The sequence below is a fragment of the Ochotona curzoniae genome, unplaced genomic scaffold (genome assembly GCF_017591425.1).
Source record: "Ochotona curzoniae isolate NIBS_2020 unplaced genomic scaffold, NIBS_Ocur_1.0 contig_1014, whole genome shotgun sequence".
Classification (NCBI taxonomy): Eukaryota; Metazoa; Chordata; class Mammalia; order Lagomorpha; family Ochotonidae; genus Ochotona; species Ochotona curzoniae.
Window position 1 is genome coordinate 28,341,305 of NW_024464920.1, and position 26,526 is coordinate 28,367,830.

Consider the following 26,526-nt stretch of genomic DNA (forward strand, 5'->3'; position numbering starts at 1 on the left):
AGAATTTGGGGGACAGCATGTTTAGAAGATCAGGGGTTCATTTTAAGGATGTGTAGGAATTGAGATGTTCATGGAAAAAGCAAGTACAGGCTTGGAGTTGAGTAAAAGATCTGGTCTAGGAGTTTAAACTTGGAGTTAAGGTGGTTAAATCAGATTTTTATTGCATGTGATTATGTATAAAAATAAGAATGCTGGGGCTGATGTTGAAGTGAAGTGAGTTAAGCTCCTACTTGTAACACCCGAGTTCCATATGAGCATCAGTTCAAGCCCCAGCTGCTGCACTTCCAATCTAGTTTCCTGCTAATATGCATGGGAAAGCAGTAGATAATGGCCTGAGTGCATGAGACCCTGTCATCCTCATCCACATGAGAGACATGGATGGAATTCCAGGATTCTCTCTTTGGTCTGTCCCAGCCCTGGATGTTGCAGCCCTTTGGAGAGTGAACCAATACATAGAAGACTTTTCTCTCTCTCTGACAGTCTCTCAAATAAATAAATAAATAAATCTTAAAAATACATATAGATGAGGCAGAAACTCACATTTCCCCTTCACCTCCTTACTCCAAACCCAGTATTCCCCCAGCAGTAACTGCTACTAAGAAGCCAATAAAAATCATATCAAGGGGCTAGTGCAGTGGTATAGATGGACAAACCTCCACCTGCTGTGCTGGCATCCCATATGGGCACCAGTTCAAATCCTGGCTGTTCCACTTCCAATCCAGCTGCTTGTATATGGCCTGGGAAAGCAGTGGAGGATAGCCCAAGTTCCTGGGCTTCTGTACCCATGTGGGAGACCTGGAGGAAGCTCCTGGCTCCTGGCTTTGGATGGGTTCAACTCTGGCTGTTAAGACCATTTGAGAAGCGAATCAGTGAATGGGCGATCTCTTTCTCTATAACTCTGCCTTTCCAGGAAAAATAACAATAAATAATTTTTTTAAAAAAATTGTACTGATATGTGAGAAACACTCCATCTACCATATCAGATAGCTAAAATCAAAAATTATTTGCCATTTCCACCTGCAATTTATCACATAAAAATATTTTTGAATGTTTATGTATGACATTTCCTATCTACCAAAACAACATTGTACATCAGAGAGCTCGTAGAAAAATGGAATTAGAAGATCAGCTTACTTTGGTGAGAAAATTTGAAATCCATGCATAGCTTATTCCTAATAAGCATCCACAAAAAATTTTTTAAATTCTCTTTACTCCTCCAGTTATAACACTTCCCACTTTACAGCAGTAAAGTAACAGAATTTCACAGCTCTATGGAAGAAACAACATTCTTAGATTTGTATGTTTTTGTGAGATTGAACTGATTTTAAATTGATTCTATGTTGTAATAGTTTTTTCTTTCACAATCTGGAATTTTTTGAGCAGAGCAAGACCAGCTGTTATTAATTATAAAGTACAGGACACAGTTCTAGCAGCATGACAATAATCCTCTCGACCATGTTTCTGTCTTGAAAATAGAACAAAGCTTCCGTACCCTCTATTAGAAAAAGATAACCTTCAAAATTTGAACTGATGCATTTCTGTTTTTGTTGAGTTGGCAATTACTCCGCAAGAAAGCCAGGCTAACTCTTCAAACATCCAATCTTTCATGAGTGTGCAGTCTCAGCTGTAATAAAACTCCATTGACATTCAGGTCCTAGGAGTTACAGAGAGTCCTCCCCCGAAATCAAAGAGAAAGCATTATCTTTCAAACTAGAGAGAAAAAAGTTAATTGAAGTTTCCCCAGTTTCATACATTTGATTTTTGGCAAAGTTCCAAGGCTAAGAACAAATATCAGAAAACTATCCTAATCCCAAACTAAAACAATCCCAGTTACTTTTTATGCCACTGTTGTATCCAGTCAGTAAGAAAATACAATAAAATGTTGTATGGTTTCTAGAGAAGCTACTAGGCCAGTAAACATTTACCTAAAAAAAAAAAAAAAAAAGTTGTTCTAAATAGTTCTCAAACCAACTCAACCAGGTATTATGCTGTGGAAGAACTAATTAGTGACTATTCTCTGTGCTTTACTCTGATTCTTTTCAGATTTTTACATATTTGTCTTTTGCAAGAGAGAGACAGCAACAAAGACAGGGAAGGGAATGGAAAAGAAAACAGGGTAAGGGAGGGTAGGGGGAAAGAGAGGAGAAGCAGAGGCAAAAGGGAAGGGGAGGCGAGGAGGAGGGAGGGAAGGAGAAGAGAGGGGAGGGGATGGGAGGGAGGGAAGGAGAAGAGAGGAGAGGAGAAGGGAGGAAGGGAGAGGAGAAGAGAGGGGAGGGCAGGAAGGAGAGCGGAGGAGGGGGGAAGGGAAGGAAGGGGAGGAGAGAAGGAGAAGAGAAAGGAATGGAAGGGAAGGGGGGGAAGAGGAGAGGGAGAAGGGAAGGAAGAGGAAGGGAAGTTTAATTCAATTACTTGATGTTTTAGCAGCACGTGAGCTCTTATCTGTGACTTTGCCTTGCATCCATTTTTGCTAGTAAAGTGCTCCTGCTTGCCAGGTTAAATTAAGGATATCAAAATGTCATGGAGCCCCATGAAGAGCTGTGTCACTTGAACAAATCTGAGAATCTGGTTCTTGCTATTTGTTCTTTATGAGCAAACAGGTTCCAAGGACAAAGGAACAGGCCTTCTGACTCAGTCCTACTGCCCGCTCCCTGCCCCTCCACCGGTCGTTTGCCTCTAGATTGCCTCTGACGTCCTCACCCTGCATTCCAACCACCATCAACCCAGTTCATACCTAACCAACCACAGTAACCTTCAAACTGATTCTCTCCCTGCCATTCCAGCCCACTTCAATTATCAGCCTCAATTTTCTGCAACATAGATGTTTGCAAATTTTTTTTCTCCAAAAATGTTTAAATTCCTCCCAAAAATATCAGGTTCAGCATCAAGTCCTCCAAAATAAAAAGTTTCTGATCTTTAGTTAATATTTGAACACAAAGTTTTGTCTACACATGACTACGTCCAATGAAACTCTCAAAAGAATTTTGCCAAGAGATTTCTTCAACAATGAAGTAATTAAATCAGCTTAAAGTGAATGTGGGATTTTTAAAAATAGCTAGTTCTTAGGATGGACATTTGGCACAATGGGTAAGGTGCCCTCATCTGAAATCAGGGCACTTCGTTTGAGTCCCAGCTCTGCTCCTGGCTCCAGCTTCCAGCTAATGCACACCCGGGCAGACAGCAGGTAGTGGCTCAAATGCTGGGTTCCTACTGCCCAGAGGAGAGACCTGGATGGAGTTCTGCAAAGGCCTGCTGCAAGCATTTTGGAGGCGAACCAGTGGATGTGTCCGTCTCTCTGCCTTTCAAATAAATAAGTTCTATAAAGAAAGCATTTAGATATTTTTAATAGTCAACCCACAGTTGATGTTACTGCTGTTACTGTTTTTTTGTTTGTTTCTTGAAGTAATAAATGGTGATTTGTCTTGACATTTGTAGTTGAATATCACTGTTCCCCATCACGTGCCCTTTTTTATGAATTGTCCTGTCACTGGAGGTTAGCTGGAACCAGGCAATGTGCTTAACAGGACTACTGGAAGTTAGAGCAGCCAGAATCATGTAACCTGATGTTGTCTGTCAAAATACAGCAAGTATGGTCACTTTGTACAGCCCTAAATTTGCCTGAGAGTCTATCACATTGTAATTGGTTATAAGAGTTAAAGTACTCTCTACAAAAGTCCAGAAAAATGAAGCTAATGTATGATAATACACTCTTAGTGTGGCATTACAGAATGGTACGTTGTTCTTCATGTGCAGTTTTTACTTTACATATCTTCTTGCTTTCTGGAAAAATAGGTCTGTTTTAACCAAGAAATATTACTGTTTTCTTCAAAACATCCTACACAAAGTAAACTTTGTAATTTGGTATGTGCTAAGAGATTTTGAAATAAGCTAGAGTAATGTGTCTTCTCCTCTAAAGAGTAAATTTCTAAACAGCACCTTCACTTTTCAGTATTGTTAGAAATCACCTCCAGGGCCTGGCACGATGGCTCAGTAGTGTTTTATTTGTCTTGTCTGCTCTGGGACCCTGGGAGCTGATTTGTGTCCCAGCTGCTCCATTTCTGATCCAGCTCTTTGCTTGTGACCTGGGGAAGTGGTCGAGGATGGCCCAAGACTTTGGGATCCTGCACCCACATGGGAGACCTGGAAAAAGTTCCTGGCTCCTGGCTTCGGATCGGCTCAGCTCCAGCCATTGCAGCTGCTTGGGGGCTCAATCAGCAGATGGAAGATCTTCTTCTCTGTCTCTCCTCCTCTCTGTATATCTGACTTTGCAATAAAAATAAATAAAACCTTTAATTAAAAAAAAGAAGTAAGAAATAAATAAATTACCTCCAGACACATACCAGCACAATTACGGGAGTTTCATCATTCTAATTATTGACTAACTTAACATTTAGAGTGACTCTCCAGCCTTTAATTAGTTGTTTCTGAGAACAACGTGATGGGAGACATGAACATTTATGCCTACCAACAGCGCTTACCACGCCTCCAAGCGGAGACTTCAGTCACTATGCTAGAAATCACCACCGGTTTCAGATTCATTCAGTAGGAAATGCAAGGAGAAGCAGTTCACAAAACGCCTTCAATGCTTCCCTACTTTATAAACACGCCTGTTGGACTTTACTCAAATTCAACAGCATCAACCAACTTTACAAATTTTATTAAGTGCAATACCCAGTCTATTTGACCATTTGCATGGCAACTCGAGTGCCCAAATGGAGGACATTGCATACCTCTTTTTTAAAATGTTGGTAGATTTGCCCAAATGTCTGAACAGCAACAAGGTAATGAGTAGCCATCTGTACAGTACGCCATGCTGTACATGAACTGGAACTCTACAGCTCTGCTTTTACCTCTTATAGTTGATGATAAACCAGTCAAATGTGTAACAAACTTAAAAACACTTCAGAAAAAGGTTTAATCATATGTATCCCAACTTTCAAATAAACTTTTCTTATACCTTTCTCCACAGAACTATCTGACTTTTGAATCATTTACTTTAAGCTGTAACAATTTATATACTTAGGGCTCTTTGGAAGGTTAAAGAGGTCCCTGAAATTAATTATTCCATTATTTGGAGAATGCAGAGTTCTCCCTTTTACAAAGGGAGATACATAGACACAGTCCACCTAAGAGAAGACAAACTAGGTAATACAGAATTTTCTGAGCTTACGGAAGTGCAAGAAACGTAATGAATCAGAGTGCATTACTGTTTTCCAGTATATTTAGCAATCACACCTCATTATTTCCCATGCTGTTCTGAAACACACACATGCACTTACACATGTGTGCACGTGTGCTTACATACCTATACACACGTGTGTAGTGATGCACACAGTTGCATAGGAATGCACATGCTCCCAGACATATGTGTTACTGGTAATAGATGAGCAGAAATCCTGTTTTCACTCCTCTCTGCACCAGTTCACAGCTTCCTTCAGATTTCTTCTTCATTTCAAGCCCCAAACGTCTGTCCTGTTTCCCGTTGGGGATAGGTAGAACCCCTTCAGAGGGAATCTGGCTTCCTTGATCCCAGGATGAAGTCAAAATAACCGAACAGACTTAAGTGGCCCGACATCCTTCACGTCACTGCCGGCTCCTCATTCAAAGAGGTGCTGTGGGCGGCAGGTGGAGTTATAATTATAGACGAGAGAAAAAGCAACATCAGCAGCTGTTGCTTCTGTCTGTCCCCGGCTATAACTGTCATCAGTGGGCAAATTGGCATAAACAGGCCTCCACAAGTGGAAAAACATTTAACCCCTGCGCTTGTTTCACTCTGGGTCCTTCCAGCAGCCAGAGAAGAGAAACTCTGACTGTGCACGAGTGAGAGGTGAAACCAAGAGGCCACCATCGACCTGAAGGCACCTCTTCAGGGGGAGCCTGAATCTGGAAGATTTTCTTTCCTGTCGGAGACTCCAAACCACAGAAATAGGTTAGTGCGCACAGTAAACCTATGCCTTTTCCTTCTGATCTCTACTCCATGCCAGCTTGGGTCTACAGACAGAATTTAAATAGAAGGGTGAACTAGTAAATGAAAGAAAGGAAAGTTATTTAAGGATTGGTATTTAAAACTACCACGCTCATGAGAACAAATTGTAAACTGAACTGAACTTGTGATGTTCCTCTCCCAGCCTTGCCTGGGGTCACATTAGACAAATAGACTAGATAAAGGTAGAAAAATAAAACCAGCTTTGTGGCATGAGTCCCAGGCTTCTGGAATGCTGCTCACTGGTGCCAAAAGGCCCTGGTTTCTGTATTAATATGTTGAAGGCTAAGATTGTGATAATACAGAAAAAAATTGTGATAATTTATTATTATTATTTATTAATATTAATATTATTTATTAATTTATTATTGTGATAATAAAGAAAAAATGTGGTGATTACAGCTTCAGGGTTGCTTTTCCCTGCAGAAAACAGGTGCATTAGAATTAGATTGTTTTCCTAGAGACAGAAAATTCTCTCATTTATGATAAAATATGTGGCGTAGAATACTATACATTTAAAAAGAATCTGCTATTGAATGTATTGCTTCTGCGTAGTCCAATCCTACCTACAAGCTCCAGGGTTTGAGTCAAAGCAACTGTAAGACTCTCTTCATAGATAATTTTCTGGAAAACAGGGCTTTGCAAACCCCATTTTCATCTCCTTACATCCAAGGCTTAGACCTAAAGAGAGCTCTACAATAATAGCCTCTTCTGGTTCAGCTCCAAGCAGAAAATGAAGCACTCAACCCTGACTGTTTCATGGGAGACTTTTTCATTAGGAAAATGCATCTTCCTCCCCCCACTGTGACCCAATATTTTGGCCACCTTCCTGAGCGCACAGGATGCTAACTGTGCCCTCAGATATCACTATCCATCTAAAACCACCATAGGTGACCATCAACCATAATCCCATGAGGGTCTTGCTTCTTTCCAACAATATCTCCCAGTTTCTAAGAGAGCCGTCATGCCCTGTAGAAAGTTTAAAGGTTGAATTAATGACACTTTTCATACTCTAGCTAATGGAGGTCCCAACAGTAAGTTTGGCTACAGTTTTGGAAGATGTAGCACATCCACATGCTAAATCCTCCCATGAATTAGCAAACCATATAACAAGAAATGTTATCTCTGTGTGCTGTAGGTATTCATCGGATATTTATTGAATGACTACATAACAGAAAATAACATTTAGCAATTAAGGAAAGTTTAAAATTTCTGATGCCACTCTTTCCACAAACTTCTTTTTCCTTTTTTTTTTTTTAAGAACACTATAGCACAAAGGTAGTGGTTATCTCAAGTACCTAAGAAAGGCAGAAAGGGAAGATGGCTGACCGACTGCAGACATGCACTGCCTTTGATACCCAGCTTTTGCCCCATCATAAATGTGACTTACTTCTCTTTTGTCTTCTTGCTCTTCTAGAAAAAAATCTCCAAGATGACTGTCACCTACTCCAGTAAAGTAGCAAATGCGACCTTTTTTGGATTTCATAGATTGCTCCTCAAATGGAGAGGCAGCATCTATAAACTGCTGTACAGAGAGTTCATTGTTTTCGCAGTTCTTTACACAGCAATAAGCTTGGTATACAGGTATCTTCCTTTGCATGTCTCCTTAAATCGCTATCAAATATCATGTAAAAATACAGTCTCAAAAATCCAGACTCCCGGGGTGCCTCTGACTTCCATTATGTATGTAACCTCTTCCTTTGCATGAACCCCTCTGTTGTCTTCTCCTTAGGACAAGAGTCTTGTAATCCCCATCTAACCATTGGTAGGATATAAAGCCAGACTCTTAACTGTCACATTCAGGGGGATCTCAGTGCAGCCTCACATTGAGTTGATCCTGATGAGGTAGCAGCTGTACATTAATAATGCTGCTATAGGCACAGATGAGAAGATTTACACTTCGATTCTATGTGATAATTTTGAATGGGCAGAGTCCCCGACGAATAATCATTCATGCCCTCTCATTATGGCACTCTAATTTGTGATCCAATAGCTTATTACAACTATGTCATTCACATGCTCATATGAATGATACCAATCAACAACTTTCCTTCCTCTTGCCTGGATGGACAAGATCTAATCTAGTGCCCACCCACCTTGCCAATATCTCAATCAAGGGCAAGGCTTGAAGACTGATTCATTTATCTTTGTATCTTCTGAGTTCAGGACATGATGTATTCACAAAAGGAAGCTCTTCCTCTTTATAACACCACAACCAACATGGGCAGATAGAGAATTTGAGCAAAACCACGTCCAGGAATTATGCCTGTGGCTAAAATTACAGCCTTAACAAAATGTTACCACTATGAGAAGACGGAAGCCTTAAGAGTTTTTCTTACGATTGGAAGCTAAACTTTAAAATATGAAAGCTAAAGGTTTTTGAGGCTGTATTTCCACCTTTCCTATGTACATCAGTTTGTTGTGTCTCCTTGGCATTCAGATGAACAAATCTGTGTACCACTGCTCTCACCTACAGCCTTCCTTGCAGCAACAGGTCCCCATTGGGAGAACAGGGATAGTAATTCAGCCAGCCAAGAATTAGCAAAACTAAAGAAAGGAGGAGCTATTTGGTAGAAATTTTGTCAAAATGCCTTTAAAAGGGAAATCTTATTTAAAACTGCTAATGATTTTTCAGATATGGTTTATATATTCCACTGACAGTTTACTTATATGCCACCTAGACCTTCAGACCATGAAATGGTGGAAGACAGTGATGTTCCAGGATCATTGGCTCATTAGTTTATTTTTATTAATGTGAGTTTATTGTTGCTCCTGATACTTAGACTAGAATAGCCCCTGGAACAGTTGCAATGTAGCTAGATACCCTCTGTGGGACCACAACTTTGACTCAAATATCATAATATGTCTAAGACCCTCCAAAATTATTATTCATATATTTTTCTACAAACTAAAGAATGCTAACATTTGTAACAATTGCTGATCCAAATCCACTTTAATCTGTCAAAGTCCAACTATAAAAGCTTATTAAAGTAAATTCTTGGAAGGGAGTGGAAGGGGGAAGATAAATAAATAAATGCTTACATCTTAAAAGATATACTAAGAATTGTAGATGAAATTTTCAAGAAAGTCAAACACACATGTGACAAAAGTACATCATTTCATTTTCATGTCTACTAATGATGCTGCTCTTTAAATTAATCCTATAAGAAGGAAATAATTATTTTTAACAAATACAATGCAAAACCCAGAGTCATTAGTTTTATTATATCTCTCATATTTGGAGGGATATGATAAAATGATCTGCACAGTATTTTGTAGCTACTTTCATGTGTCTGTTAGCTGCATACTCTTATTAGCTAGTTACCAATATCAATTATTTTATTACTAATACATTATAGGCTATATGTTAAGTGCTTTTACAAATATTTTGATATACTACATATTCATTTGTATATAAGATTTAATCCTTGCAACATCCCTGGAATGTAGATTTTATTATCCCCATTTACAAATAAGAAAACTAAGGCAGAGAGAGATTTAAAACACATTCCAAGTTGACTCTGTAAGTGGCTGATCTGGGACTACCGTCTGGCTTGGTCTGACCCTCAGGTCCCTGCTTTCCTCACTGAAAGCCAGTTTGCCTATCTCTGCCTGTATGTCAGCAGCATAGCCCTCAGGAGCCTGTGTGACCACAGGGTACCTCTCGCCAGCTTTGCTTGACTTCAGTCATCCAAATACCTTCTCCTAAGCTCAGCAGAAACTCCAAAACCACCCTGCACCCTGAATGCCTACCTAGTTAGTGCCGACTCCTATCCGTTCCCCTCCTGCCATCCTGTTGGTTCCTCCCTTTTGTCACCTTATCCCGTGCTTCCCTGAGAAATGCGGTTGGCACTCAGAACAATGGACCTCCCCCAGGCTTACTTCTGCCTTTCCAACAGCTGCCCTTAGGGATTTGTACCTCATCATGCGTGGCTTCTGCTGATTTTTTTTATTGTTATTATGCACCTGCCTTGAGATATTTCTTCTGACTGAATCCTCATCCTACAATTTAAGCATCAGTAATGGTCTCCTTCAGTGTATTTAGGTTTAACAAAACCGAAAAATAGGTTTGGGCACGTTGGTTCAGACCACGATAAAAAATTGGAGACAGTTATTCTATTTAATCATTTCTATTTTTATACCTAATCATTGATTGCTTGACATTTTAAATAATTGTGAGCTTTAACATAATCAGTTATAATGCCCCCTTGAAGCACAGATACATACAATCCAGAACGTGCTAAGGGCATATTCAGGGAGAAGTGAGATCAAGATGTCAGCTTCAGAATGATCACTTAGCAACTACTTCACACATCTCCTTAATCAGTAATTCTTTCCAAATATTGCTATTGAATGCTTAAAAAATACTGTTTTATGAGATATCTTGTTCCAGATCCAGTCAATCACATAAAACTTTAAAAACAATGAAGTTTTTAAAAATAAAATGGCCAATAATCCGTCTTTAATGGCCAACAATATTTACACGCTAAAACTTTAGGATATGAAGTATTAAACAAGGACAAAGTTTCTGAGACACATCAGTTTAAGTAAAAAGGAAAAAGTTACTGCTCCTTAGGGGGAAAAAACACAACAGAATATTTGTGCTGTATTGTTTGCACTTGATGTCACCTGCAAAGCAGGTGCAGGAGTATAATATCATAAAGGGCTGTGCATTTTATTTTTGCTCCAGATTGTTACTTACAGGAGCCCAAAAACGTTACTTTGAAAAATTATCAATTTACTGTGACAGATATGCTGAACAAATTCCAGTAACCTTTGTGCTTGGTAAGTATAGGTGACACGCAGAATGCAGCCACACAGCTGTCTCCGTTAGGAGGACACCGATGACTGTGCATGGGAGTGTGTCCAAGCTGAGAGGCATGCCTGTAACGCCACTGCTTGCCATAGACCCAGAATCCTCTGTAAGGTTCCCCTTCAGGGATGCTTCTGCTAAATTAACACCCAACAAGTCAGAGGGAATAATCTGCTACTAGACAACCCAGCTTTCTCTTGACTAACTCTCCATTTTTATGTCAGTCTTTGAATTCTAACACCCACTTACTGGGTGCCCTTGGCAAAGCCACAAGGTTTGTATAATATCCTCCTTTTAGATTCTCCCTGCTCTGCCCAGCTCCTTTTGACAAAGGCTAAAATGCTGCTGAATGCATCGCTGTCACCCTCATTTCTACTGTGAGAAATTGCTGTCCAATGTCCCACTGTTCTACAGGGTTTTATGTGACTTTGGTAGTGAACCGCTGGTGGAACCAGTTTGTGAATCTGCCCTGGCCAGACAGGCTGATGTTCCTCATCTCCAGCAGTGTCCACGGCAGCGACCAGCATGGGCGCCTACTCAGAAGGACACTGATGCGCTATGTCAACCTCACGTCCCTGCTCATCTTCCGCTCAGTGAGCACAGCTGTTTACAAAAGGTTTCCCACAATGGACCACGTAGTGGAAGCAGGTACTGTTAATGGATTTTCCTAACGCAGTGGGCCTACCTGAATTGCTTCCAAACTTTCCTCTAGTGATTCATTCATTCAAAAAGCCTTGGCTGCTTACCTGCCAGGGACCAGAGAGCATCAAGGTTGAGACGAGTAGGACGTGGTCTCTGCCATCGAGACGATTCTTCCGGGAAGTGGGTGAAGCACTACCAGTCACATGACCATGAGGCAAATAGTAACTTAGTATTTCATTAAAGCTGTCTGTAATGCTACTTGGCAGTTTTCCAGCACCTTCTTCTTCTTCTTCTTTTTTTTTTTTTTCTGTAGCTTAAAAAATAAACGTCCAAGGGGACATAAAAACAATAGAAAGCCAATTCAAAGAGGGTGGTAGCCTGCCCTAAACCACACAGCTGACTGCAGGGATTCAAATTCACACTCAGAATTTTCTCCCCATACTCTTCCCAAAATATAAGTAGATACTGGTGGGAACATATAGCCACAGCAGTTACTCTATCTGGGATCCTGGATACAAACACATGCACAGGTGAGGGTTACATGAGGCAATCCTTGATAAACACAGACATTCTAGGAATCTTAAGACGATTCTGAGCACAACACTGCAGTGTCCAGATCCATTTTCTGAAACGTCCCTGGAAATACAAAGCTAAGAACAATATTTGTTGTTGTTGACATTCTTGTTTTTGTTGCACCTGCTTCTAAGGACAATGTAAATACCTACTGAAAGCAGAGTTAAGCACTTGAATCCTTAATCCCCCATCTATGTGCGACTTATATTTGCACCTCAGTTTCCTCATCCATAAATAAGCTGATGGTAACCTAAAATAGCACCCATCTCAAACCCTGATAAGCTTATTGTGAGGAGGCAATGAGTTATTGTAAATTATTATAAGATGACTAGCACATACTAAGAACTACTGTTCTAGAACAACAGCATTATATAGTAGTTGTTCACTTTGGAAGACCCATGGTGATTATGAAAACCAGGCTGTCTTGATTCTGTTCTGCTAAGGAGGTTGTGACAGTCAAGGTGAGAATAGGGAAGGCAGGGAGCAAATGATGTTACTAGAGAATACAGAGTGAGATACGAGAAAAAATGGGCGGCAATGCCATGGAGTTACAGCCTGTGATGTGGGCATCCCATTTGAACATTGGTTTAAGTTTCAGCCGTTCTGCTTCCAAACCACCTTCCAACAAATGTGCCTGGGAAAGCAGTGAAAGATGGTCTAGGTAATCTTGGCCCCTACCACCCATGTGGGTGACCTGGGATGGGACCACCTGGATGAAGTTCCAGGCTTCTGGCTTCAACCAGGTCCAGCCCAGGCTATTGCAGTCATTTGGAGAGTGAACCAGCAAATCAAAGACTTTCTCCATCTCTAGGACTGCCTTTCAAATAAATAATTTAAAAGCAAGGAAAAAAAAGGACAGGCTTCAAGGAGATGCTCAGGATTCAAGTGTCAGTTACAGGTGGCTTGGCCAGGGCCTGGCGTGGAGGCCTAGTGGCTAAAGTCCTCACCTTGCAACCGCTGGGATCCCATATGGGTGCCAGTTCATATCCCAACTGCTCCGCTTCCCATTCAGCTCCCTGTTAGTGGCCTGGAAAGCATTTTTGAGGACAACCCAAAGCCCTGGGATCCTACACCCACATGAAGGAGACCTGAAAAAAGCTCCTGGCTCCTGACTTTGGATCAGCTCAGCCCCAGTCATTGCGGCTACTTGGGGAGTGCATCAGCAGACAGAATATATTTCCTCTCTGTCTTTCCTTTTCTCTGTAGATCTGACTTTCCAATGAAAAAATTTAAAAAATAGAAAAAATAAAATTGGCTTGGCAAATCCCATTTGCATTATGATATAAAACCAGTAGGAACTTTTAAAAATCGTCACTTTTCCTCCAGCTTTTTAAAAAAAATATTTGAAAGGTAGAGTTAGAATGAGAGACACAGAGAGGTCTTCTGTCTTACAGATTCACTCCCCAGATGCACAGGGCTGGCAGGAGCTTCTTCAGGGATCTAGGTACTTGAGTCATCCAGAGAACCAGTCAGTAATGAAGGGGCTGGGACTCCAATCAGTGCTTATATGGATACAGGCAACAGAAGTGACAGTTCAACCTACTATGCCATTACTCAGTCTCTCTACTCCAAATTTAGAAACAGAATGGACCATGTTGAAAAATGCTACCTGACAACTTTGTGTCCCCTTGAATAGACTAGCTAAGGGTTCTTTGCTCATTTTTCCTTCCGTTGGCCTCTTGTGATTTTTTTTTAATCTCTAATTCTTTTATCTTTGTTATTTCTTTTCTCCACCCCATTTTGGGGTTTGTTCTTGATTTTGAAGTTCCTTGAGATAAATCGTATACATGTTTACTCTTTTTTTTTTTTAACTCTTCTGCTTACCCCCTGCAGCAAAAGGTTTTGGCAATTACTGATTCATCACTGGTAACAAGGTAGCTATGACTATGAAGGGGTAAATTCAAGATCTCAGTCCTCCTAGAAGCTCTGAAATTACTAAAGGTTTTCCTGAAAAGCAGGAAAAGGGAGGTAGGCATGGTTTGTGCCAGGTGACTATAAGGTTTGTGTGTTAGGCAGCAGGCAAATATCCTAAGCTACTACCTGTTAAGCTGGGAAAGAGTTCAGAGGCCAAGTCCTTCCTGACTGCCCTGCAGCCAGCACCTTCTGCCAGTGGTAATACTGACTCACTGAACTTCCTGTCCTTTCCGCAGCAGAAAGTGCTGACTCAGTCTGCACACCGGGTCCCTTTCCAAGTTCCCAACTGGGCACTAGCCTCTACCGCTCCCAGACTTTCTTGGCCTTTGCCAGTTCAGGGAAGAATAGGAAGTTCACAGGTGATGGGCAATATTTGGCAAATCCCCTGGTGCCCAGCCAGGGTACCTGCTCTTGTCTGGGGGCAGAAAGGATGGTAAATAAAGCACAGGAGCACCGGAGAAATAGGGGTAAGAAGCCATCAGTTGACTCCTACATAAAATCACTGGCAAGGAAAGTGCAGTGTACATGAGGTATTGTTAAAATCAAAATTGCTAAAAATGTGGACTGCAAGACACCAGCCCCAGAGATTCTAATTTAGTAGGACTAGAGCTGGGTCTCTGAATCGGTATATTTAGCAAGCTCCTGGAGACTGAACCAGGAGCCTCCTAGGCACACGCTAAGAAAGGGCCTTTAAGGACGCTGTGGCCTAGTGGCTAATGTCCTTACTTTGCACATGCTGGGATCCCATATAGTTGCTGGTTCTAATCCTGGCCGTCCTGCTTCCCATTTAGCTCCCTGCTTGTGGTCTGGGAAAGCAGTTGAGGACAGCCCAAAGCCTTGGAACCCTGCGCCTGGATCGGAGACTTAGAAGATGCTCCAGGCTCTTGGCTTTGGATTGGCTCAGCTCCAGCCATTGTAGCCACTTGCGGAATCAGTCAGTGGACAGATCTTCCTCTCTATAAATCTTCCTTTCCAAAAATAAATAAATAAATCTTTAAAAAAAAAAAAAGAAGAAGAAGAAGAAGAAAGAGCTTTAAGCTCATGGGAGTTTCCTTCTAACCCCTTCTGCCTGCTGCTACAGGGAGTTTCCTAGCATTCATAATTAAAATTAGCCAGGAGACTGAAGGCTGCTGGGAGAACAAGCTTTAGCAGCTTCTACCTATACTACAACTGGACCATCTCTGTCACCTGCTAGTTCCTAGAATTTATGCATTTCTTGCCTCTTTGAGAGGCGAGTTCACATCAGGCTAGTTGGATCAGGTCAAAGTCAGCAGCCTGGAATTCTAGCAGGTCTCCCCTGTAAGCAGCATAGATCCAGGGACTTAAACCATTACTTGCTGCCTCGTAAAGAGTACATCAGCAGGAGCAGAGCCAAGACTGAAGCCCAAACACTCAGGTTTGAGGTGCAGATGTCCAGCTGGAAGTCTTAACTGTTATGCCAAATGCCCTCCATGGTCTCCTTGTTTCCAAAGTTGCACAATCAAGGGACTTTTTTTCTGGGAAATGAAGATACCTAAACGGGGGGCAGATCTAGCACACTGAGTTAAGCTGCCTCTCGGGAAGCCCTCCTCCCATTCTGGAGCAGCCAGAAGGAATTGCTCCCTCTGCTTCTGATTCACTTTCCTGTTAATTTCAACAGACAAAGGCTCAAATATGTGGGTTCCTGTTATCCATGTTGGAGACCAGGATGGAATTTCTGGCTCCTGGTTTTAGTCCAGCCGAGGCTTGGCTCATGTGTGCATTTGGGGAGTAACCCCGTGGATGAAAGATCTCTGTCACTCTGTCCTTCAAATAAATAAAATTTGAAACCTAAAGATATGCTGCCAGGGACATATATATGATTTGGTATTATTGGTTAAATTTCTCAAATTTAAGATAAAGCTATTAATATTTCTACTCATATTAAGATGGAAAGATAACCATTGAATTCAGTAGTGTCTATTGTACTGGAAAGCCTCTGAACTGGTGTGTTATCAGTGATTCACCAGAAGGGCTGCAATGCTGTCTTTGTTATTTTGCATCTTGCTTAAAAATATGCCCTGGAAAATCCTAGTCATTCCAATCATCTGCCTTGGAAAATATCACTTATTCCAAGTTGAGTCAGGTGCACAATTCCAGATCTTTGCTGAATCTGGTAATGATATTTGTTGAGTGTTTACATTATAGTATCAGACCAAATCAAAACATTTTACCTAATAGCAATCAGGAAAAGAAAATAACCCTATTAAAAATTATTCACCAGAAACACTAAAATGGGCAACAGGAAATTATATATAGAAACAGTCCCAACTCTGAGGTTAAATCTATCAAGAAAAAGGCATTGAACGCACACTGTATGTCAGGCACTGTGTTGGTGCTGGCCACAGAGCTTTAAGCAAGAAAGGGTACTGCCATCTTTAGTTTCTAAGTAGAGATGTGTACTGCATTGTATCTTTACATCTTGATATGATAGTCTCTATTACACAGCTGCTTGATGTGAAGATACAATGCAGTATGCACCTCTATTTCCAAATCAAAGATGGACTCCCAAGGAAACTGTTAAATATATCTTGACAATAGGATGCTGGGCTCTCCATTCTCCATACCTACAATGTCAGGATATACTTAAATAGCAGAATGATGGACTCATGTTTATGAAGGACTACATTATAATGAAGGACAATATTATATTATGAATGACTATATTATTGTAATAAAATAGCGGAAATCAAGTAAAATCAATCTAGCTGTGTTTAACTAGAGGGAGGGGGAAGGGAAATCCCAGAGCCTTTAGAATTATATCATAAAATAAATAAATGAATTAATTTTTTTAAAAAAGAGAAAGAGTACTGCCTCTGCTCTCAAGGTCAGTAATAATTACTGTAAATATTGTTTGCATATCAGTCATTTTCAGGGTCAAGCGTAAAAACACTATGGCTAAATTTCATATCTCTACATTGAGTTTTTTCTCTCACTAAAACATCTTCATTTTCCCTATGCTGGGTAATTCAGAAGAGTGGATGAAGGAGAGTAAACTTTGAGGAAAAGCCTCTTCACTTTCCCTAAGGGCCTAGAATTGTACCTTGAAGTTCAGAGAAAGCCTGGTGAGACATCACTGGAATTTTTCAAGACACAATCAAGCAAGCCCCCCAGTTGTCAAGTGGCTGTTGAGATAAAAGTTCTAACTTTAGATTCACTGACGGGAAGCCCAGTGCCATTTGAGAGTCAAACGACAATCAGCTCACTGCATTTGTGACCTTTTCTTCTCTCCCCAAGTAAAATCTATCTAGCTGTGTTTAACGGTGCTGCCTTGTGCTGCACTGTGGTTTTTCCCCCCACATCTGGGGTTCTGGGGCTGCTTGGACTCAGAACCCTCTGAGCGCTGTTTGTTTAAGGCGAGATGGCCAAGGGGACGATGGTATTTGTGACTGTGCCAGCTTTCCCTCTGTTGGCTGAACTTTCAGAGGCTGAGTCAGTTACTCCTATAGTCTCACATGATGAGCCCGGAACAGACAGAATGTCATCTTGTGAGCGAAACCTGACTCACCTATGTGTCTTGCCCTTACACAAGGGGGAAGGTGCGTGGCAGAACTCACATTCCTTGAATAAATGCCAGGGAGGGAACGTCTCAAGCAGTGTCTGAAGCTTCCCCCACAGTTCTGTTTGGGGAACGAAAGAAAGGCTGTGTGCCCAGTGCACAAGTGGGCCCTTGTTCACTGAACTGTCAAGGAAGCTTATCTAAACTGCAGGTCCTAGTGAGCCTCAGCAATCTGCAAAGCTGGGACTTGTGACCTAGGAACCTTCACAAAAGTCAAGCTCCCTACAAACGCTGCGGGGAGTTCCACCTGCACTGAAAACACTAACACAAGCAGCAGGAGAGTAGTTGTTCCCAAATTTTGTTACATGTTGAAATACCCTAGGATCTTATACAAATATTATCATCTGGCTTCCAACCTCAGACACTATGATTCAGCAAGTGTATGATGCAGCCCGGGAATCAGGGCATTTTAAGACTCCTTGGGGGCCAATACTATGGTACAGCCAGTTAAAACACCACCTGTAATGCCAGTATCCCACACGCACACCAGTTCAAGGCCCAGCTGCTCCACTTGTGATGCAACTTCCTGCTAATGCATCTGGGAAAGCAGCAGAAAATGACCAAATACTTGGACTCCTGCATCCATGTGAGAAACCAGAAGAAACTTCTGGCTTCAGCCTGGTCCAGCCCTAGCCATTATGGCCATTGGGGAGTGAACCAATGGATGGGGAGTGCTCTTTCTAATCCTGTGTTTCAAATAAATAAATCTTAAAAAGAAGAAGAAGAAGTTTCCCAGACCATCCTAAGTACAGCAAAGTTTAGGGATCACTGCATACAGGCACATCAATTCATCTCTCTGGTTTTTATCAGCAAATAGAAAATTGCCTTGTATCAATTCAGCCAGGTAAAAATAAACTCTGGGCCAATTGCAGAGGTCAGGGGTCATCAGCACTGATTTTTGTGTGATGTTTGTGTGTCACTTTGAGGAAGGCAATGAACTACCAATGGGATCCTAATTAGGAATAGGAATGTGGCTATTTACAGGTGCTTTGTTTATATCAGGAAAGTTGAGGACTGTCTCTGTCTCCACTCAGTCCTTCTTCACAGGCCACTGCAGACTTTGCCATCTGTGGATTGTATCTCATTGTGGGTTCTTAAACGATTTTATCAGCTTGCATGCCAGTACCACTTTTGAAGGTATGGGATTTTATAAAGAATGATTCATTTTTATTGTAAAGGCAGATTTACAGATTAGGAGAGACAGAAAGATTTTCCACCACTCCCCAAATGGCCAGCATGGCTGGAGCTAACCTAATCAGAACCCAGGAGCATCTTCTGAATCTCCCATGCGAATACAGAGCCCAAGGCTTTGAACCATCCTCTACTGCTTTCCCAGGCCATAAGCAGGAAGCTGGAAGAGAAGCAGAGCAACAGGGACAGGAAATATGATGCCAGTGCCACAGAGCAGAGATCAACCAATTGAGCTATCGTGCTGGCCCCACCAGCAACACTTTGAATTAACTAGAATGGAGTGAAGAATGGAGCAGAACAGAAAATATCAGAGCACATTACATAGAAGGACCAATAAGGACTTCATGAACCACGTTTGTCATACCATGTAAACGTTTTTTGTCATATTGCCTAACATAATGCTTCACGATGTAATCCCATCCTTCTCTTAATCTCATTTTGCCTCCCCTCTCAAGAGGGGAGTTTTCCCAGGTGACAGGGATTTCTTTTTTCCTTTTTCAGGACAGTATTTTTTAAAGATTTATTTTTGTTGGAAAGCCAGATATACAGAGAAGAGGAGAAACAGAGAGGAAGATCTTCCATTTGCTGATTCACTCCTCAAGTGGCTGCAATGACCAGAGCTGAGCCAATCTGAAGCCAGGAGCCAAGAGCCCAGAGCTTCTTCCAGATCTCCCACACGGGTACAAGGTCCCAAAGGCTTTGAACCATCCTCATCTGCTTTCCCAGGCCACAAACAGGAAACTGGATGGGAAGCAGGGTCACCAGAACATGAACCAGTGCCCATATGGGATCCCAGCATGTGCAAAGTGAGGACTTTAGCCACTAGGCCACAGCATCAGACCTGAACAGGGATTTCTAAATCTTCCCCATTAAACAGGACAGACAGCTAGAGCTGAAGTTAGTGAAGTTAGTGTCTTCATTGCACTCATTGGAAAACAGAGACGAAAATGTGGCAGGCAACTTGAAGTCTTTCTAGAAAAGGGCTTGGATGCTGAACACACAAATTCCTCTTGTAGCAAGAACTGGCATTCAACCCATTGTGCTTTTAGGTTCTGAGATGTGAAACTTTTAGTTGTGCTGACAGAGTCTCACTTAAATATTGTGCTCTGAAGGCAAATGACATCTCCCTCAGCTTCCGCCAAGGAAAACAAATGGAATCTAAGATGACTGGCATTTTATTGCTCACTGGATTGATTTAGCCCTTTGACTTAAGGACAATACAATTTTGCCTTTCAAGGAGCAGATCTGATTCCATTAAAACACAACTCAAGTTACAAGTAAATGCCAATATGTATCAATAGATCTAGACACATTACTCTGATTAGAAATATAAAGAATTCCTTGAAATAAACAGTATGAAAAAATGCTGAGCAGAACTGAGCCAGCCAGAAGGAACAGAGCAAGAGAGGATCAAGGCATAGGCAGTAGCAGGTCAACACGGCCATGTCAGCCGGGGGAATGGATAAAGCTTGAGGGAGCATGACACAGAGACAGCACTCAGGGAGAGCCAGCCAAATGACAGTGTGGCCAACATACAGAAAATCAGTGACTATAATGAAGATAGCCTTGGAAGTGAGGATGAAAACTCTGCTCTGAAAAAGATCACCAGTTTCTGGTTAAAATTGGATGAGGATGACATCCATATCACAACAAATGCCTCTTGAATGGCCTTGCCAACAATCCAAAGATTCTCTTTCAAGTGACCAACAACTTAATATCCCAAGATGAGCTCACTTTGGATAAGATGAGGAAATAAATATTATTCTGTCACATGCATTCTTTTTCTTTTTAAGATTTGTTTACTTATTTTGGAAAGGAAGATCAGATTTACAGAAATAAGGAGAGACAGCGAAATCTTCCATTTGCTGGTTCATTCTTCAAATGGATGCAATGGCCAAAGCTAAGCTGATCCAAAGCCTGAAGCCAGGAGATTCTTCTGGGTCTCCCACATGGGTATAGGGTCCCAAGACCTTGGGCCATCCTTTATTGCTTTCCCAGGCTACAAGCAGAGAACTGGATAGAAAGTGGAGCAGCCAGGACACAAAGTGGTTCCCATATGAGTTCTTGGCACTTGTAAAGTTAGGATCTAGTGATTGAACTATTGTGCTGGGCCCTGCCCTGTGCATTCTTAGAGGATACGTTAATGCCTGATTTGTTATTCACCTTCCATAGCATCTAATAGCATATTCAATAAACATGCAGTGAGAATTTAAAAATCACCCCTTTCTCATTCTACCTGTCTCCTTCCAAGTGTCCTACATGGAGCGAGAGATCTAACTCTTAGTGTTTGCATTAAATAAACCCTCACTCTGCATATTTACTTTCTGCTTAGAAGCCAAGAAAGGACTTGCTAGCACAATTTGATCTATGCGCCTGAATAAAAAATACCCAGAGACAAAATTATTCTTTGATTCAAATGACAGAGATAGCAGCCACAATATAGATGGAGTTGGTCAATTTTGAAAATTGCTCTATAAATCCCAAGAATATAACTGCTGGGCAGTTAATATGGAAGATCTAAGAATTAGCTTCCAATTAAAAAAAATAAAAATACAAAACCAAGACAGGTCAAATTTGTCTATGAAGACATGTAATACTGCTCTCCAAGTATTAAGGGAAAAACAAACAAAAAAGATTGTCTGGATCATCCAACAACTTTGAGATTCACTGAGAAAGAAAAATAGAATCTCCAGGCTCATTTTTAGTGAGATTAAAGCACTCTCCCAGCACGGCCATTTATGTGGGCATAAATAACTTGAGTACTGTCTAAAAGTAGTCTTCCCATTGGCAAATATTGACTTTGTAGTTGCTATTCTGTTCAACTCAAATACTGAATACACAGAACCTTCATTCAGCAGGACAATGATTGTCAAACATTATTGTATGTAAGAATTTCCCACACTGCTTGGTGAATATTCAATTGCCTGAATGTTATTCCATTAAGTCATCCAAGAAGATTTAAAAGAATGCTGCTACTTGACCTCATCCTTTGACCAACTGAACCAGAAATCTCTGCCATATGGCTCATGAGTTAGTACACCCCTTGGCACAGACCTGGGTTGAGGATGCCTGCCTTCTTGAGTCTGATTTAGTGAGGCAGGATAGGACCCGTTCTTCCCCATGTAATAAACAGTGTGACAAACAATTCAGAACCTCGTGGTCAGTGGCCCTAGATTGGATCCAAGATCAAGATAACTCATCCACTCAATGAATCAGTGACTTTCAAAATGAATGCATCTCATATCTTTTATAACAGCTCTGAAATAAAACTTGATCACTATTGCTTCTCAGCCTTTTGGCTAAGATCAAGTGTCAAACTTGGATCTATGTGGTAAGGATTACTTTGAGCAGCATGTATAGATCTGTGAACTGATTATAGATGCTTAAATACAAAATGTGTTACATTGGGGCAAAAGTAGTTTTTCCATCTGAATGTTTTATCAAAATTTCTCTTAAAGAAAAATATTAATTTATTATAATTTTTATTGGCAAGTCAGATCTACAGAGAGAAAATCTCCCATCTGGTTATTCACTCCCCAAGTGGCCACAATGGCCGGAGCTGAGCCAATCCAAAGCCAAGAGCCAGGAGCTAGGAGCTTCTTCCAGGTCTCCTTCAAGTGTGCGGGTCCCAGGATTTGGACCATCCTCAGCTGCTTTCCCAGGTCACAAACAGGGAGCTGGAAGTGAAGTGGAGCAGCCAGGATATGAACTGGCACCCAGTGCACACAAGGCGAGGACTTTGGCCACTAGGCTACTGTGCTGGGCCCTTTATCAGAATTTCATAAGCAAATGATTCATAAGCAAAAAAAAAAATTGAGACAAAATTAATTCAAAAGTAATTACCTAAGAAAAATTGTTTTGGAAATAAGCTTTGATTTTAGGGAGGAGAACGAGCTGAGTTTAGTTACTGCATAGTTTAGGGTTGAAGGAGAGTGGCAAAGGGGGGAAAATGGGGTCAAGGGGGGAAGGAATGTATAGTGGAGGAGGAAGAGTGGCTGTATTAATTGTTTGATAGGTAGTAGTATGGTATTTATTATATGTCTGATAAGAATATTAGGGGTATTTAGTGGGTTGTGATGGGGAGTATGAGTGGTTAGTTGGATTAAGGATAGGTTGATGGGGTGGTATTGGTGGGGAGGGGGGTGGTGGGTTGTTGTTTTGTTTTTTTTTGAGATGGGGTTGGGTGTTTATTTTGAGTGGGGGGGGGTTGTGGGGGGTTGGTTTGGTGAGTGGTTGTTGGGTGGTGGTGTTTGTGTGTGTGGGGGTGGGGGGGGTGGGGTGGTGTTTGGTTTGGGTGTGTGGGTGTTTTGGGGTTGGGGGGGTGGGTTGGTGGGGTGTTGGGGTGGGTTGTTGGGTTGTGGGGGGTGGTGTGTGTGGTTGGGTGGGTTGGGTGTGGGGTGGTGGTTTTGGTGGTGTGGGTTGGTTTGTGGGTGTTGGGGGGGGGTGTGGTGGTTGGGTGTTGGGTTGTGGGTGGGGGTGGGGGGTGGGGGGGGGGTGTGGTTGGGTTGGTGGGGGGGGTGTGTTGTTGGGGGTGGTGGGGTGGTGTTGGGGGTGGGTTGGTTGTGGGGTGGGGGTTGGTTGGGGGGGGGGGTGGGGTGGGGGGTTGGTGTGGGGGGGGGGTGGGTGTGTTGGTGGGTTGTGGGGGGGGTGGGGTGGGGGGGGGGGTGTGGGGTGGGTGGGGTGTGGGGGGTGGGGGGTGGGGGGGGTGTTGGGGGTTGTTGTGTGGGTGGTTGTGGGTTGTGTTGTGTTTTATGGGTGGGTTGGTTGATATGTGTGGGGATATAAGTGATAGGAAGGTGGGAGGGTGTGATGTGCTAAGCATTATGTTCACACACCAAAAACTTCAAGCAGCACTTTGGAAATGTATGTGCAGGATGCTAGGGGGACTGTGAAGACAAATACGCACTTTGCCCTTCCAAAAAAAGTCCCAGCAGGGCCACATCTATGAATACAGTTGCTGTCTTCCAAACTAGGGGAGAGCCTATCTCCATCAAGGATAAACAGCAAGGATTCTGGCAGGCAGCTGGGCAATCTGTCATATGTTGAAACATAACATGTGTGTGCACACGCGCACACATGCACACAGCCACTCCTTATCATGCACATCTAAGCAATTTGACCGGGAACCTTTACTTTATATTTCATTAACGTCCCCTCCCCCATCATACGCTTACATAGCAGACACTAACATATGGTGGTGACGCATTAGTGCTAAACTGAGCCTGTGTAACATAGCTATTTTTTAATTTTATATAAAGGTTTCATGACAACGGATGAAAGAAAAGTATTTGACCACCTCAAATCTCCTCATCTGAAATACTGGGTTCCATTCATCTGGTTTGGAAATCTTGCTGCCAAAGCCCGGAACGAAGGCAGAATCAGGGACAGTGTCGATCTTCAGTCACTGATGACTGTGAGTACTTTACCACCCACCGGTACAAGAATCCCAGGAGAGTGGGAGGGACCTGGGTATCCTAGTCACGCCAGACTGAGTCTGCTTTGTCACAAAGGACCTAGGAAGCACAGGTTCATCAACCATCACAGGCAAGATGGAGAGAGTACAAAAGTCTAAATTCTTGGGGTCAGCATAGCATGGTGGTCAGCTGATCCTCCATTTATGGTGCCAACATCCCTTAGGAGCACTGGTTCGTGTCCCAGCTGCTCCACTTCCCATCCAGCTCCTTGCTTGTGGTCTGGGAAAGCAGTTAAGGATGGCCCAAAGCCTTGGGCCTCTGCACCCACATGGAGACCTGGAGGGGGCTCTTGGCTCCTGGCTTTGAACCAGCCCAGCTCTAGCTGTTGTGGTCATTTGGGAAGTGGACCAGCAAATGGAAGATTGATCTCTCTGTAACTCAAGTAAAATAAACCTTTAAAAGAAATTAACTCCTGCCTTGGGAGTGGTGGTTTGGAAGCTATGTTTCATGGCAAATTATGCTCTATAGCCAGATCTGTAAGAAAGGTGCCTCCATGATTTAGCCATGGGCTCTGAAGAGGGGGAAAATTTGCAAGACATGAATTCAGAAACCTGGATTGAGGTAAACTTCCCTAAACCTCCCTTCCAAAATGGAATGATGCAAAGTGAAGTTTTTCTGATGCTCCAACAAACAAAATTGTATCTCCACTAGACAAAATAATCCTGAATTCATCAGAACAAAATTAATGTAATGGTTGGAACTGTTTGTTCCATGACAGTCTCCAGCCTACATCAGGCTAAAAGACATGAATGATTTTTAAATAGCCCTCACATTAACATGAACTTTAATTCCCAATACAGATACTAAGGTACACAATGGTAGGGTGTGGAGGGGGAGGAATTTGATATGAGAATTCTGAAGTTTCCAGTGTGGGAGTAAAGGTTTGGAGTCTGTTTTTTAAAAGAGACACAAAATATAATTTGTTCTTAGCACTGTTTATAAAAATAGCTAGAAATCACCTGTTTAAGATATTAATGCCTGCTTTACAATCCATCTTGGAAAGGGTGGATTTAGTACAATAGGAGACAGTTCTATAAAGTGCTGACTTGGAATTTTCAAATCATTTAAAATATACATCCAAATGTGCCCCTTTGGCACACTGTCCAGTGATGCTCATTGGTCATCTTCAGAACTTTCCTTCTGGAGTAGCCTTCAAAACTAACTTAGAGGCCCATCATTCGACACATTCACCAAAGATGTGCTTGCTTTCTGCACCTCGGATAGGATTTGGATGCCACCTATCACTTTAGTCAACTGTTTTCTCCATTTTTGGCTTAGGAGATGAATCGGTATCGCTCCTGGTGCAGCCTCCTCTTCGGTTATGACTGGGTTGGAATTCCACTGGTCTACACACAGGTACCAGCTGCTTTCCACGTGCTCTGGTGGGGGGCTCTAGCTCACAATGGGCAGTCAGTACTCGCCTTTCACCCTGGCTTCTCTCTCTTGCAGGTCGTCACTCTTGCTGTCTACACCTTCTTCTTCGCATGCCTGATTGGACGCCAATTTCTGGATCCCACCAAGGGCTATGCGGGCCATGACTTAGATCTTTACATTCCAATTTTTACTCTCCTACAATTCTTCTTCTATGCAGGATGGCTCAAGGTAGCAAACAGCCTCAGAGCCTGAGGCTTACTCTGTAATCTGTCCTGCTCCAAACTCCAAGATGATCCCTTAGCGAGTGCTTAGCAAATCCTTCATGAGTCAGAGGTGGATTTGACATGTAATGGATCAGCAAGGCTATTACTTTTCCATCAAGGGATTAAAGTGATGGGGAGGCAGCCAGTGCTGTGTTGCTGAAGCAGCTCGGTTACGCAGACAGATTAGCAGACCCCTCTTATACAGCTATTGATTTCAGGCTCTGTGCTCTCCCATTAGGATTACAGGAACATAATTAAAGCAATCATTATTCCTGCATTGGTATCTATACCCCAATAATCAACGAGGCAGAGCAAAATGGAATCAGAAGAGAAGGCTGGTCCTTTTTACACATGAGTAGTGTAGCAAAATGTTGCTGCCGCTCAACTCTACAAACCTAGTTTGTGCAATTCCCTGAATTCCTATATTAAATGCAGCCCATTTGCCAAACCAGAAGCAAGGTGCAGAAAAGACTGCATCAAAACCAAAAGCAGAAATGCTCAACTGGGTTTTGCTAGGGAATGAGAAACGGGGCAGAGCCATGAGGACGGCTTATGCCAGTGTAAGTAAAGAATGCTCTGTCCCTCCCGGCAACCTCTACCTGCTCCTCTCAACCCTCGCCAAGGGGACCTATCAACCTCAGAGGCTATGCACTTTTGTTTCTTTCATAAACTCTCAACAGGGAAGTGTGCAATGAAAGAATACCAAAGACCACAGTTCCGGCATA

At 42.2% G+C, this 26,526-nt stretch overlaps 1 protein-coding gene across 1 annotated transcript in view; it reads left to right on the forward strand.

Annotated features, from left to right (window-relative positions):
• The first annotated feature begins 5,717 nt into the window (after nt 1-5,717).
• BEST3 (bestrophin 3) overlaps nt 5,718-26,526 on the forward strand; it is a 36,286-nt gene continuing 15,477 nt past the window's right edge. Inside the window, exons 1-7 of the mRNA XM_040978226.1 lie at nt 5,718-5,926; nt 7,398-7,564; nt 10,671-10,765; nt 11,208-11,441; nt 23,949-24,103; nt 25,443-25,520; nt 25,614-25,766. Coding sequence (XP_040834160.1) covers nt 7,413-7,564; nt 10,671-10,765; nt 11,208-11,441; nt 23,949-24,103; nt 25,443-25,520; nt 25,614-25,766 — 867 coding nt within the window. The 5' untranslated portion in view covers nt 5,718-5,926; nt 7,398-7,412. The remainder of the gene's footprint in view (nt 5,927-7,397; nt 7,565-10,670; nt 10,766-11,207; nt 11,442-23,948; nt 24,104-25,442; nt 25,521-25,613; nt 25,767-26,526) is intronic.